Source organism: Mustela nivalis (genome assembly GCF_964662115.1).
Source record: "Mustela nivalis genome assembly, chromosome: 8".
Classification (NCBI taxonomy): Eukaryota; Metazoa; Chordata; class Mammalia; order Carnivora; family Mustelidae; genus Mustela; species Mustela nivalis.
This window is the reverse complement of record NC_139027.1, coordinates 60,325,780-60,340,624: the sequence shown is the minus strand read 5'-3', so window position 1 is coordinate 60,340,624 and position 14,845 is coordinate 60,325,780. Positions and strand designations below refer to the sequence as shown.

The 14,845-nt window shown below is 35.8% G+C and overlaps 1 protein-coding gene and 1 pseudogene across 10 annotated transcripts in view; both read right to left on the bottom strand.

Moving 5' to 3' along the window:
- Positions 1–14,845, bottom strand: part of USP34 (ubiquitin specific peptidase 34) — a 256,932-nt gene that overhangs the window by 157,022 nt on the left and 85,065 nt on the right. For all 9 annotated transcript variants that reach the window (XM_082746608.1, XM_082746605.1, XM_082746609.1 and 6 more), the window contains 2 exons: positions 5,468–5,549; positions 5,290–5,382 (listed from right to left, as the gene is read on the bottom strand). In XM_082746608.1, the coding sequence (XP_082602734.1) occupies positions 5,290–5,382; positions 5,468–5,549 (175 nt within the window). The remainder of the gene's footprint in view (positions 1–5,289; positions 5,383–5,467; positions 5,550–14,845) is intronic.
- LOC309871937 (small ribosomal subunit protein uS8 pseudogene) lies at positions 13,561–14,436 on the bottom strand (annotated as a pseudogene). Its single transcript, XR_014316519.1, has 3 exons — positions 14,131–14,436; positions 13,869–13,904; positions 13,561–13,806 (listed from the first exon to the last, which is right to left on the bottom strand). The product of XR_014316519.1 is annotated as a small ribosomal subunit protein uS8 pseudogene (transcript).

Genomic DNA, 14,845 nt, shown 5'->3' with positions numbered 1-14,845 from the left:
CTTGTGATCTGTCAAATAAATAAATAAAATCTTAAAAAAATATATTATATCAGTAATTTACATGCATTTACACAAGCATCCTTCAAATCTGAAGCATTTAACAATATAATCCAGTATAGTGCAAGGATTCTGAAGGGATTTTTTGATGTCCTATGACTAAAACATTTTACATTGAAAGGGTGTGTAGAGGCAAATATAAAGGTAACCAAGTCAAACTGGAATAGGTAAATTTCAATGGTGGAAAGTCACTTAAATGTCGAAATATTTACCTTAACTTTATATACTAGTCTCTGTATTTACTGAAAAACTAATAAATGTAAAAGTTTCAAAGTTTACATAAACATAGACAATGAAAAGGAAGTCTTCCATCTATCCTAGATCGTATACCCACAAATAAACCTATTAAAATTTGTGTATTTTTCAAAATAGCTCCACGCATTCATAAGCACAAACTGCATGTATATGTTATACACATACATGTGCATCCTCTTTTTATAACAGTTTAAATACATGTTGCAATACTGCATCAATAAACGATCAATTTTAGATCAATAAAAGATCTATTACCTATGCAATGCTTAGTAAAACTCTTTCTTACATACTGTTCCACATGAACATAAAACAGCACCTTCGGTCCTTCTCATGGCTACAAAGGATAAATGAATTTCCCAAAATTTATTGAAGTAGTCTTACAGTGACATTCCTTTTCTGCTAGCATGGTCAATGCTGTAGTGAACATCTTTATGTACATGTATTTACAGAATAAATTACCAGAAAAAGAACTGCTGTATTTCTTCCCAAATGTTACTACACACTCTGGTCAATATAATGCATTACTAAACATAATGGGAATTATCCAATAAATAAAAATGCTATTACATTATTTGAACTTACATTTAATTACAAAGATCAGCATTTTTCAAATATTTACGAATAATTTTTCTATCAATTTCAAATCCATTTGTCATCTCCTTGGATTCCAATACAAGAATTCTGATACAATGAAAAGAGCAGCAAACAATGCAATTACCATGAGGAAACTCTGTGTGTATGTGTATATATTGTGCATATGGATGTATGTATCTCAGATGAGCGAACTGACCTCAAAAACTTACTCTACACATCGGAGGAAAAAAGACTAAGGTAAGACTGTAAGAAACTAAGCAACCCCGATGCTTTGAAATTAATTTTATTTGGTGCTCAAATTTTTTTTATTAACACATAATGTATTATTTGCCCCAGGGGTACAGGTCTGTGCATCATCAGGCTTACCCATTTCACAGCACTCACCATAGCACATACCCTCCTCAATATCCATCACCCAGCCCCCATATCCCCACCCCCCATCCCTCAGTTTGTTTTGTGAGATTAAGAATCTCTTATGGTTTGTCTCCCTTGTTTCATTTTTTCCTTCCCTAACCCCCAGTACTCAAATTTAAAAAAAAAAAAAAACAAAAAAAAAACCTCAAAATGTAAAAATTCCCGATTATTCTAAATTTGTAGTAGATTCAGAAGTGGTAAGTAACAAACCACAGAAAGACCCAATTAAATTAACCCTTAAAATATAGTTATTTTATATAGTTAATCTTTTATAGATAGTTTAAGTTTTTGCAAACTGTCTCACAGATTATGCCACAATTTTTAATTATTCCCTTACTAAATTGCTTCAAATTCTTGCTAGGGCAAAATGCTAAAACCTTTAACAGGCCATACTAGAAGTTATCAATTTGATAAAGTTTCAATAAAGAATTCTCTACTATTTCTAGCTATTCTGTAATGATACATTTATCATTATTCTCCTAGGACTATTGTCCTAGTCTTGCTCTGAACAAAATAAAAACTTTAAATCTACTAAAATGTGTAAACTTTTTTCAAAATTTCCTTTTGTTCTGAAACAGAAAGTGCCTCTTTAACTTACTCAAATGACAGTGATGTATAAATATATAATATTAAATACAGAAAGTAAAAAAAGTATTGAAAAATCACCACAACCAATCTTAAGACATAAGGTCTCGGGACACACAATCCCTTTTTTTTAAAGATTTTATTTATTTGACAGAGAGAGTGAGAGAGCACAAGAGCAAGGGGAATGTTGGGGAGAAAGGTATAAAAGCAGACTCCCCTCTGAGCAGGGAACCTGATGTAGGGCTCGATCCCAGGACCCGGGGATCATGACCTGAGTGGAAGGAAGATGCCTAACCAGCTGAGCCACTCAGGCGCCCCAAGACACAAAATCATTATCAAAAATTTGAAACTGGGGCACCTGGGTTCTCAGTGGGTTAAAGCCTCTGCCTTCAGCTCAGGTCATGATCCCAGGTCCTGAGATCGAGCCCCACATCAGGTTCTCTGCTCAGCAAGGGGCCTGCTTCCTCCTCTTTCTGCCTGCCTCTCTGCCTACTGTGATCTGTGTCTGTCAAATAAATAAATAAAATCTTAAAAAAAAATTTTTTGAAACTGTTCGTATAAAAAGTTTATGAATATATGCAGTAATCAACCATAATGGAAGGAAGAGAAATATAATAGAGTAAGTATAATGGGAGAATTGCCTATTATTATAGCAATAATAACTTAAGTTCCTAAGAATAAGCCTAATATAAAATAAAACATATGTACAAGGAACTTTAAAATTTTGAAAGATACAAAAGAAACAGTGTTAAGCTTTGGATAGAAAGACTTCAAATTCATCATTATGACAATTAAAATTACAATATTTTTAAATTCTAAGTCAATGCTAAAATTTACATTAAAAGAAATGAAGAAAAAATTTCTTAAAAAGATTTTATTTGTCGGAGAGAGCAAGAGAGCACTAGAAGAGCTGCAGTCAGAGCAGAGAGAGAAGCAGCTCCCCGGTGAGTGGGGAGCTCAATGCAGAACTCAATCCCCGGACTCTGGGATCATGACCTGAGCTGAAGGCAGATGTTTAACTGACTGAGACACCCAGGCATTTCCAGAGAAATTCTTTAAAAATTTTTATTTTAAAAAATATGTAAAAATATATTTTAAAAAAGAGCCATCCCTGTCAGACAGGAATACTCAAAAAAAAAAAAAAAAAGTAAAGACATAAGTTAAACCCACGATCAGCAAATGTTTTCTTGAAGGACCAGACAGTCAATTATTTCAGGATTTAAAGTGGTAAGTATTATATAGGTAAGTACTATACTCTGCCACTGTAGTATGGAAGTAGCCACAAGCAATACGCCAAAGAAAGTACAAGGTTATGTTGCAAAAAATATTTACAAAATGAAGTGGCCGACCCAAAAGCCTTGTTTACCAAGCCAAAAGTTTACCAATCCCTGGTATACAGATCATGACAGTCTAAAGACTCCAGAAACTGACCTAGTCAAAATAAACTGGTATCTCATTTCAATAAGGAAAAGAAGAATTACTGAACAAGTGGAATGGGGACAACTACATTAACAAAAAATGAGGTAAAAAGTTAGATAAACGACACCTTGAACCAAGCGTAATTCCAAATGGCTCAAAGACTAAAATACAGGGGCACCTGGGTGGCTCAGTCAGTTAAGCATCTGCCTTTGGCTCAGGTCATGCATGATCCCAGAGTCCCAGAATGGAACCCCATGTCGGGCTCTCTGCTCAGAGGGGAGGTTACTGTTCCTTCACCCTCTGCCCATCTTCACCATCGTCACCCCTGCTCACACTTTCTCTCTCTCTCTCAAATAAAATCTTTTAAAAAAAACAAAACTAAAATATAAAATTTGAAACAGAAAGGAACTAAAGGAGAAATTTTTTAGAACTTTGGAGTGGAAAAGGGGTGTCTGGGTGGCTCAGTCAGTTAAGCAGCTGTTTTCTGCTCAGGTCATGTGGAATCAAGCTCCAGGTCAGGCTCCCTGCTTAGTGGAGAGCCTGCTTCTCCCTGTCCCTCTGCCTCTGCCTGTCGCTCTGCTACTTAGTTCTCTGTCAAATAAATAAAAACCTTAAAAACAAACAAACACACAAACAAAAAAAAAACCCTTTGGAGTAGAAAAGATATTGCACACCTTAAGACAAAATCCACAGGACATAAAAATAATTCAACCACAAGTCTGAAACCACAAACTTGAAACCGAACACCAAAAACCACCTTAACCAAATGACAACAACAAAGCAGAAAATAGTCCTAATTCTTAACACAGACACAAGTCCAATTTCACTGATATATAAAGGTCTCCTACAAAATGAACAAGTAAAATCTCTGATAAATGACAAAGAATATCTAGTAAAGGAAACAAGAATGGCTCTTAAACACAAGATTTGCAATGGGATTCACATAAACAGAATGCAAATTTAAAATACACATTTCAACCATCAGTTTAGCAAATATCAAGAAGTGTAAGGACACAACGTACTAAGGAAGATGAGGGAAAATAGGCATTATCACACCATTAGGAACCCCAAGTAAACCAAACAGATGCTTTAACCTAACAATTCTCCTTCAAAGACAAATCTTTTGCACATGGATGAAATGAACATATTAGAACTTACTTTAGCACAGAAAAGATTTGTAACAGAAAAGATTGGGGAAAAAAATAATGCCTATGAATAGGAATTGGGTTAATTAAATTATCATACAATCAAGTACTGAAACACTATGCCCTCTTTAAAAAATTGGTGTTTCAGATACTGATATGCAGTAATCTTGACGATAAAGTGAAAAAAAAAAAACCCAAGTCCATTTAGTATGCAACATTTGTAATAAAGACGATAAATAAAGTGGAAAAAAAAAGCAACCCAAGTCCACTTAGTATGCAGCATTTGTAATAAAGAGGACGAAAAGAAAAAGAGAATGACAAGAAAAAAGCTTACAGTTAGCTATTTATGTAGAAAATCTATGACGCACTTTAGAAGAATGGTATTCCTGGGAAACAGGGACAGGAGGGGGGAAAATACATAACATACACTTCTATATTTATTTTCTGGATTTTGAACCATGTAGATATATGCTTATTCAAAAAACTAAAGAAAACTGTAACAGGAAAGAAAAATACCAATACAATATGCAGGAGAGAAAGATTTACTATATCAACAAAAAACAGGTAAATGTCTCTTAATAAACCAAGATGGTTTCATGTAGAAAGTCCAACTGACTGACTTCATTTCTTTCAATTCTACCAGTAATATAGTAAGACACAGACTCTCAAGCCAGACTTTAGAGATTCCATGCCCAACTTTCTCTATGTCTCAGTTTCTTTAGTTATAAATTTAGGATAGGAGAACTTACCTCATAAGGGAATTAAACACTTAGAACAAATCATAAGGAAGAACTTAATAAATGTGAGCTGTTAATATTACCTGAGCTGCAGCCCAAATGCAATCAATATGCTGAGTACTCAATCTCCCTTCTGCTGCCAAGAAGTTCAAAATCACCTGGCACTGTTTGATAATCTGGAAAAGAAAAACTTATTATAGCTAATTTTCTAAAGTATTCTTCTCTTAATAGGGCAGAGAAGTCATGTAATTGTCCACAAACCTCAATATGTAAATTTGGTCCAAATATATGCTCTACCACATTGTTGCTTATAAGCCAGTCTGCAAGTTCTTTTGCAATGGACCTAAAATCAAATAATAAAATTAGTTAACACATTAAAAAAATATTAATATCATTTTTTCCCAAGCGAAAAAGGCAGATTCAGTTGAAAACCTTAATGGTTTTTGAAGGTGAGTTTATTTATTTATTAATAAATATTTGGGTTTTTTTTTATTAATAAATAAACTCCATGCCTAATGTGGAGCTTGAACTCATGACTCTTGAGATCAAGAGTCACATGCTACATGCTCCACTGTCTAAGCCAGCCAGGTTCTCCTTAAATGTGACCCCAAACTTAAGTGTGACCACAAACAAATTACAAAGAAGTGACTACAGACAATTAACTGGTTAGAGTACCACAAAGAATAATTAAAAGAGTGGTGCCTGCGCAGTGGGTTGGTATCTGACTCCTGGCTTTGGCTGGGGTCATGACCTCAGGGTCATGGGACTGAATCCTGGGTTGGGCTCCACGCTTCACATAGAATCTGCTTGAGATTCTGTCTCCCTCTCCCTCTCCCTCTGCCTCCATCCTTTCTGCTTGTGCTCTCTAAAATAAAAATATCTTTAAAAAAAAAAAAAACCCTAAAAGAAATGGTAATATTGCCTGAATTTACAAACAAGCAAAGACAAATCTAGAAGGAGGAGTACATAGGTGAAAATACCAAGTATAACAAAAAGCAACATATTTTCTCACTCTAGTGAGAAAGACTATGCCTTCCCACTTTTTAATTTCCACAGTAGGCACTTCCATCATTCAGGGAAGGTTTCCAAATATGCCCTCTACAATAAGATAACACCAGAAAAATAGGTTACCGAGAGGGTTAAAAGAAGAAAATTCTCTCAAAGCCAAACTGAAAGTCACTGCCTGATATTAATAAAGTGACTAAGGTGATTAAGTGATCCCTAAACAGATCAACTGATGATGCAGAACACCTTAGTTATATCTACCAACATTTCATTCTGCATTTCAAAAAGTAAACATCTTACAACAGTTTTAGATTACCCTTCATTTTTTAAGAAGAGCTACCAATTCTCTTTTAGAATTAATAACTCATTGACATAGAAGCTAACCTACTTTATTAGTTTTACCAATAAGGTAGTGTGAATTTATCAGTTAATTATCTTTTACACCTTTCAGATATATATGACCGATAATATACTAGACACTTAAAGTATACAGTTTGATGAATTTAAGCTTTGGTATACATCTATGAATTCATCACTACCATCAAGATAACAAACACACACATTAACCCAAAAAGTATCTTTAAGACCCTCTGTCATCCATCCCTTTACCAGTCTCCACAACCATACTCCTCAGTGATCTGCATTATTATAGTTTTCATTTTCTAGAATTTCATGTGTCAAAAAAAGATACACTACATAATTTTTTTAAAGATTTTATTTATTTGACAGACAGAGATCACAAGTAGGCAGAGGCAGGCAGAGAGGAGGAAGAAGGCTCCCCGCTGAGCAGAGAGCATGGGGCTCAATCCCAAGACCCTGGGATCATGACCTGAGCCGAAGACAGAGGCTTTCACCCACCCAGGCGCCCCCATAATTTTTTTAATCTGGCTTCTTTCACTCGACATAAGATTTCTCCATCTGCAGGCTTTTGTGGAGATGTAAGCTTTCAACTTCTGTGGGTAAATATCAGGGAGCACAACTGTGAGACCTATGGTAAGAGTATGTTGAGTTTTGTAAAAAACTGCCAAACAGTCTTCCAAAGTGTAACTAGCAACAAATGAGAGTTCTTGTTGCTCCACATCCTTGTCAGCATTTGGTGTTATCAGTATTCTGAATTTTGACTGTTCAAAAATAGATGTGCAGTGGAATTTTAGTGGTGTTTTAATATGCATTTCCCTAATGAAAGATATAGGGCATCTTTTCATGTGTTTGCCATCTGTGTCTCTTCCATTAGCAAGACGGCTGAGAAAATGTTTAGCATACTTTTTATTCAGATTGTTCAAGTAGTTACTGTTGAATTTCATGATTCTCTGTAAATTTTGGGAACAGTCCTTCATCAGATAAGTCTTTTGCAAATATTTTCCCCTCTCCCTGTGGCTATCTTCTCATTCTCTTGTCACTAGCTTTTACAGAGCACAAGTTTTTAAATTAAATGAAATCCAGGCTTATCAATTCTTTCTTTCATGGATTATGGTATTATATCCAAAAGGTCACTGCCATACACAAGGACATCCCAGGTTTTCTCCTATCTGCTAGGAGTTATATAGTTTTGCATTTTATGTTTATGTGCAGGATATATTTCAAATTAATCTTTATGAAGTATATGAGGTCTGTGTCTAGATTCTTTCTTTTGCATTTGGTTGTCCAATTCTTTCAATGCCATTTAATGAAAAGACTACCTTTGCTTCATGGTATTGCCTTAGCTTTTCTGACAAGGATCAACTAACTATACTTATATAGTCTGTTTCTGAGCTCTCTATTCTGTTCCATTAATCTATGTCACCAATACCACATTGTCTTGATTACTGCAATGTTACAGTATGTCTTGAAGATGGACAGCATCAATCCTCCAACTTTATTCTTTTCCTTTCAATACTGTCTTGATAATTATGTGTCCTCTGTCTATCCATATAAACGTCAGAGTTATTTTCTTGATATCCAGAAAATAACTTGCCGGGATTCTGAGATTTCAATGAATTTAAAGATCATGGTTGGGAAGAATGTTATCTTTATATTTTAGCATGTTCTATCCATAAATATGGAGTATCTCTTCATTTATTTAGTTCCTTGGTATCTTTCATCAGAGTATATAATTTTACTCATAGAAATTTAACAAAATATGAAGATCTATACCCAAGTATTTCATTTTTGTTTTGATAACATAAGTGGTATTGTATTTTACATTTCAAATTGCAGGGGTGCCTGGGTGGCTCAGTTAAGCATCTGACTTCAGCTCAGGTCATGTCTCAGGATCCTGGGATAAAGCCCCATACTGAGCTCCCCACTCAGTGGGGAGTCTGATTGTTCCTCTGCCCCCTCCCTGCTCATGCTATTATTTTTTTTAAATAATAAATTTCAAATTTCATGTGTTCTGTGCTGATATATAGAAAAGCAAATGAGTTTTCACTGTGTATCCTGCAACCTTGCTGTCCTTTATCACTAGGTTCCATGAGTCCGAATTCTTTCAGATTTTCTACATAGATAATGATGTCATCTCCAGTCAAAGACCAATTTCTTTCTTCCCAATCTGTGTAACTTTTATTTCCTTCCTTTGCCTTACTGCATTAGGTAGGATTCCAGTACAATGGTGAAAGACCTGAAGAGAGGGAACACATTTCTCCTTGTTCCTGATCAGAAAACCTTTGAGGTTCTATTAATATGATGTTATCTGTAGGTTCTTTATCAAGCTAAGGAAGTTACCCTCTATATTCCTAATTTACTGAGTTTTTATGGTAAGTGTTCAAGTTTGCCAAATGCTTTTTCTTTATCTATTCATATGATGATGTGCTTTTCCTTCCTTAACCAGTTGATGTGATAGATTACATGAATTCAACCAACCTTGCATACCTGAGATAAAACTCACTTGGTTGTGGTATACAGTTCTTTTTATATACTGTTCTATTTGATTTGCTTATAGTTTATGAAGATTTTTGCATCTGTGTTCATGAGACATACTGAACACATGTCTTTGTATGGTTTTGGTATTAGGGTAACGTTTTCCTTAAATTTCTTCTTTAAACATTAGGTAGAATTCACTAGTAAACACAAGTGAGCCTGGTGCTTCCTGTTTTGCAAAGTCAGTAATTCTTTTTAAGGGGTTGGGGCAGGAGAGAGAATTTTAAACAGGCACAGAGCCCAATACAGGGCTTAGTTTCACAACCTGAGACCATGAACTGAGCCAAAATCAAAGCACCTGAGCAAAGCCAGTAATTCTTAATTCAATTTCTTTAATAGATACAAGCTTCTTCAGATTGCTCATTTCTTTAAAAACATTTTCAAATGGCTATTTAATGAAAAAAGTAGGGATAGGGTATATTAGGTATATGGAAAAAAACAGACAAAATAGGACTTGCCATGAGAGCTCCCATATCTTCCCATCTACATGAATTATACACAGGAAAAACTGAAAAGATAAAATAATTTCTTTGTTACAAGAATTTAAAAAGCCATTTAAGGGACACCTGAGTGACTCAGGAGGTTAAGGATCTACTTCAGCTCAGGTCATGATCCCAGAGTACTGGGATCAAGTCCCGCATTAGGTTCCTTGCTCAACAATGAGCCTGTTTCTCCCTCTGCCTGCTGCTCCCCCTGCTTGTGCACTCTCTCCCTCTCTGACAAATAAATAAAACTTTTTTTAAAAGCCATTTAAGGGGCACCTGGGTGGCTCAGTGGGTTAAAGCCTCTGCCTTCGGCTCAGGTCATGATCCCAGAGTCCTGGGATCGAGCCCCGCATCGGGCTCTCTGCTCAGTGCAGAGCCTGCTTCTCTCTCTCTCTCTGCCTGCCTCTCTGCCTACTTGTGATCTCTGTCTGTCAAATAAATAAATAAATAAAATCTTTAAAAAAAAAAAAAAAGCCATTTAAGTCTAAAGAGGGAAAAAAGCTATGAATTAGATACATGCGCCTCAAAAGGTAAAAGATTAAAATAAAATTATTGATGCCCCCCACATATGTGTTATCTCTAAAATAAATAAAGGGATGCTTGAGTGGCTCAGTTGGTTAGGCGCCTGCCTTCAGCTTAGGTCAGGATCTCACAGTCCTGGGATCAAGTACCATATTAAGCTCCTTGCTCAGCAGGAAGCCTGCTTCTTCTCCCTCTACCTACTATTCCCCCTGCTTGTGCTCGCTTACCTGCTCTCTCTCTGATGAATAAAACCTCTTTTTTAAAAAAGGCTTTAAAAAAATAAATAAAATAAAATCCTTTAAAAAAATGGGGCACCTAGGTGGCTCAGACAGTTAAGCATCTGACTCTTCATTTTGGCTCAGGTCATGATCTCAGGGTCATGGGATCAAGCCCTGTCAGGCTCTGTGCCCTGTCCTCTCTCTCTCTCTCTCCTTGTCCTTCTCCCTCTGCTCTTCTCTCACTTGAAATAAATCTTAAAAAAATAAATAAAAATATTAATGATGTATTTTACCTATTCTTGGATAGCCCTACAAAAGCTATGATCCATGAGTCAATTCTCTGACCTGCGTAACATACAGAAAGATACTTCAACAACTAATTATAAAAAATAAGCCTCATTCTTTCAATTTCTTCAAGGATATTATAAGGAGACCTTGGACTTTTCTATTAATTCAGAACTGTGACTATAACTTAGCCAAGTATAGAGCTAAACAACATTATCAATCACAATTATTCAGGGCTCTGGATACATACATGTAAGTGGACTCCCAGGAATAGGCAAAACAAACAAACCACCCACCCTACAGAAATTATGGCCAAAATGTCCCATTTTGATTAAAAAAAAGTCATCTACATATCCAGAAATCACAACAAACTCCAACTAAGGTAGATACACAATAGCACTATACTAGAACAATATTTCAATATTTTACTAAAAGTCCATTATTGATCTAAAGACTAAGTAACTAAGATGCATACTATAACCTATAATGAAGTCACCAAGAAAATAATTTTTCAAGTATTAAAAAAAAACAATGGAATTAAAATGGTATACTAGGATAAAAGCAGTAAAGGAGAAACAGAAAAACAAAGGTGGCATACAGAAAACAGCAAAATGGCAGATGTAAATCCAAATACAGAATGACATTAAAAATAAATGGATTAAATACTCCAATCAAAAGGCAGAGATGAAGATGCCTAGCTGGTTCAGGAATAAAGCACACAACTCTTGATCTCAGGGTTCTGAGTTCAAGCCCCACACTGTGCGTGGAGCCTACTTAAAAAAAAAAAAAAGAGAGAGAGAGAGAGATTATAGGATTTGGTTTTTAAATCCTGCCTCTAAATGACAAGCTTTTAAAATAAATAAATAAATAAATAAATAAGCGGCAGACTTTAGATCCAAAACACAAAGAGGTTGAAAGTAAGACAATGGGGGGAAAATAAGAGTGGAAAAAGATATACCATGAAAACAATAAAGTTGCAGTGGCTATAGTAACATCAGACAAAATAAACTTAAAGCCAAAAAATGTTTCAAAGAGACAAAGTGGGACATTTTTTACTGATAAATGGATGAAAGGATCATGAACATAACAATTATATGTATGGATCTAAGGGGGAAAAAAGTCCCAAAATACATGAAAACAAAAAGTAGCAGAACTGAAGGGAGAAAAATACAGCCAATTCTTGCTACTTGCTGCAGCAGTTTTACTATAAAAAGCCACTACACTAAATTAGCCAATACTGAACTCTTGAATCCTTTTTCAAACTATTCTCACCTGCTCCTTTAATGTGTAAAAAGAACGCATCATTAAGATCAACTGCATCCTAAAGTGGATTCTCTTTAGGACCATGACTCAGTACAAGAATGTGACTTGCCATTTACCTTTGACTGGAAGACTGCAGGTTTGATTAAATGCAAAACATACATGATCTAGGTACACAATCCATATGTGAAACTAATTTAAAAACATGCACTTCACAGAACTAAAATTTATCTTGAAGCTCCCATTTCATTAAGGGTAATACAAGGGAGGCTATTTCCCCTTATGTAAAAATGCCATCAGAGACCATGACATACAACATTTTATCAGTTCAGGCATACAACAATGATCAATATCTGTATATATTATGAAATGATCACCGCACTAACTCTAGTTAACATCATTATGCAGTTACAAATTTCTTTTTCTTGTGAGAATAAGAACCTTTAAGATCTAATCTCTTATCAACTTCCAACTACGCATTACAGTATTACTAACTATAGTTGACATGCTATACATTACGACCCCAATTTATATTTTAACTAGAAATTTACACCTTTTTGAGCCCTTTCACCATTTCACTCACTCCCCACCCCCACCTCTGACAATCACTACAAGCTTGGATTTGTTGTTTTTCATGCCCACATATAAGGTTCCTACAAAATATATCTTTCTCTGTGTGACTTATCTCACTGTAACATCCTCAAGGTCCATCCATGTTGTCATGAATGGAAGATTTCATTCTTTTCATCTATATTCCATTATACACACATACATACGTACAACTGAAGAGAAATAAAGACAATACAGTCAATTTTGTTGCTCATGACAATTCTATAAAGTTGTTGCATGGGGCGCCTGGGTGGTTCAGTTGGTTAAGTTTCTGCCTTACACTCAGGTCATGATCCCAGGGTCCTGGGATCGAGCCCCACATCGGACTCCCTGCTCCATGGGAGTCTGTTTCTCCCTCTCCCTTACTTGTGTGCATGCTCTCTTTTTCTGTCAAATAAATAAAATCTTTTAAAAACAGGATACAAAAAATAAAGTTGCTACACTAAAAAACAACATCTTCCTTTTTCTCTGTCTTACAAACTGAGGTTCAGAAGTGTTTAGGTGATGTGGTTGAGGCTGTCCCTCTAACCTAGAGTTGGGATTCACTTTCTACTCAAATGGCCTCAGAACTGGAGCTTCCTACACTACAGTGCACTGCCTGCTACCATTTCCATCTTCTGGTCACCACTGTACCAGCAGTAAAACAAGAAAGTAGAGCATTACCTTGTTTGACTTCAGCTGGGAATGTGCATGTTTAAAGACTCAAATTTTTTACTGTTCTGAGCATGTCCACAAATGACCGTGAAAGCAACACAAGTAATGATTTGGGGATTAGAAATAAATTGCAGCAAACAGGCAAATTCACAAATACGGATACCACAAAATGAGGAGGATTAAATGGAATTGGAGACTTCAATAACCTACTCTTAATAACAGAACTAGACAGAAAAACAAGAGATAGAGGCAAACAATACTAAAAGCTCATTACATCTATACACAACACTCTATAAAATAATAGCAAAAAAAAAAATTTTTTGGGGGGGGGACACAAGAGTCAACAGAGGCATGTTTTTTTTTTGACATATGTATTATATCTGTAGAAAAAGAACCCCAGGGTTTTCCCTCCTCGGTGTTTTCACCTTGCTTCTTCATGGTCCACGATGCCAGCTGAGGTTGTCAGTACAATGAAACCAAACTGGTGGGAAGGAGCAGATTATTCTGCCATTTTTCTAGAACTCTGAGTTGTATATCAAATCTGGAGCTGATTACTCCACATTTGTTTAACCTGCCTGTGAGGTTCAAAACAACTTTCCCAGCTCTGTACTTATCAGTGATTTCAAAATTTACCAATGTAAACCTGCTTCATCATCACAGTTAGAAACTAGAAGATGGAAGAAAAAAAAAAAAAAAAGAAAGAAAGAAAGAAAAAAAAAGAAAAAGAAACCAGAAGATGACTTTGGAGCATGGCCTAATTAGAACCTGGCATTTGGGGCGCTTGGGTGGCTCAGTGGGTTAAGCCGCTGCCTTCGGCTCAGGTCATGGTCTCAGGGTCCTGGGATCGAGGCCCGCATCGGGCTCTCTGCTCAGCGAGGAGCCTGCTTCCCTCTCTCTCTCTCTGCCTGCCTCTCCATCTACTTGTGATTTCTCTCTGTCAAGTAAATAAATAAAATCTTTAAAAAAAAAAAAAAAAAAGAATATTTAGAACCTGGCATTTGCATCTCTTTTCGGCATTGTTAATACTGCTGTGAGCAACTGCCAGGACATTCATGTGCATCACCTGTGGCAGCACAAAAAGATGGGAGGAAAGCTAAACAGTCTTCTTAAGCACCTATGAACATTCTGTACTACAGATCTTACACTAGGCCACAAAAAAGACAATTAATTTAAAACTGGGCAAAAATGTGCATAAGCAATTTACTTATAAAAAAAAAAAGGAAAAACAATGCACAAAATAGAACAGCACATAACCATATAAAAAGATGTTCAATGTCATTAATTAGGGAAATACATATTAAAGCCATAATGAAATACTTTATACCCACTAGCATAGCTATAATCAAAAACACAGATGATAACAAGTGCTGCTGAGAACGGGGAGAAACTGGATCCCTCATACATTACTAGTTGGAATGTAAAAAGATGCAGCTATACTAAAAAACATTTTGATAATTTTTTTTTTTTAAGTGAGACACAAAATGAGCATAAAAACCAGCCATTACACTTCTATTTACCAAGAGAAATGAAAACATATTTCCATAAAAAGGTACGCAAATGTTTAAAGGACCATTATTCAGGGGACTCCCAGGTGCTCATCAGTTAAGTGTCCAACTCTTGATTTTGGTTTAGGTCATGATCTTAGGGTCAAAAGATCGAACCTCACTTCAGGCTCTATGCTCATTGATAAGTCTGCCTGAGATTCT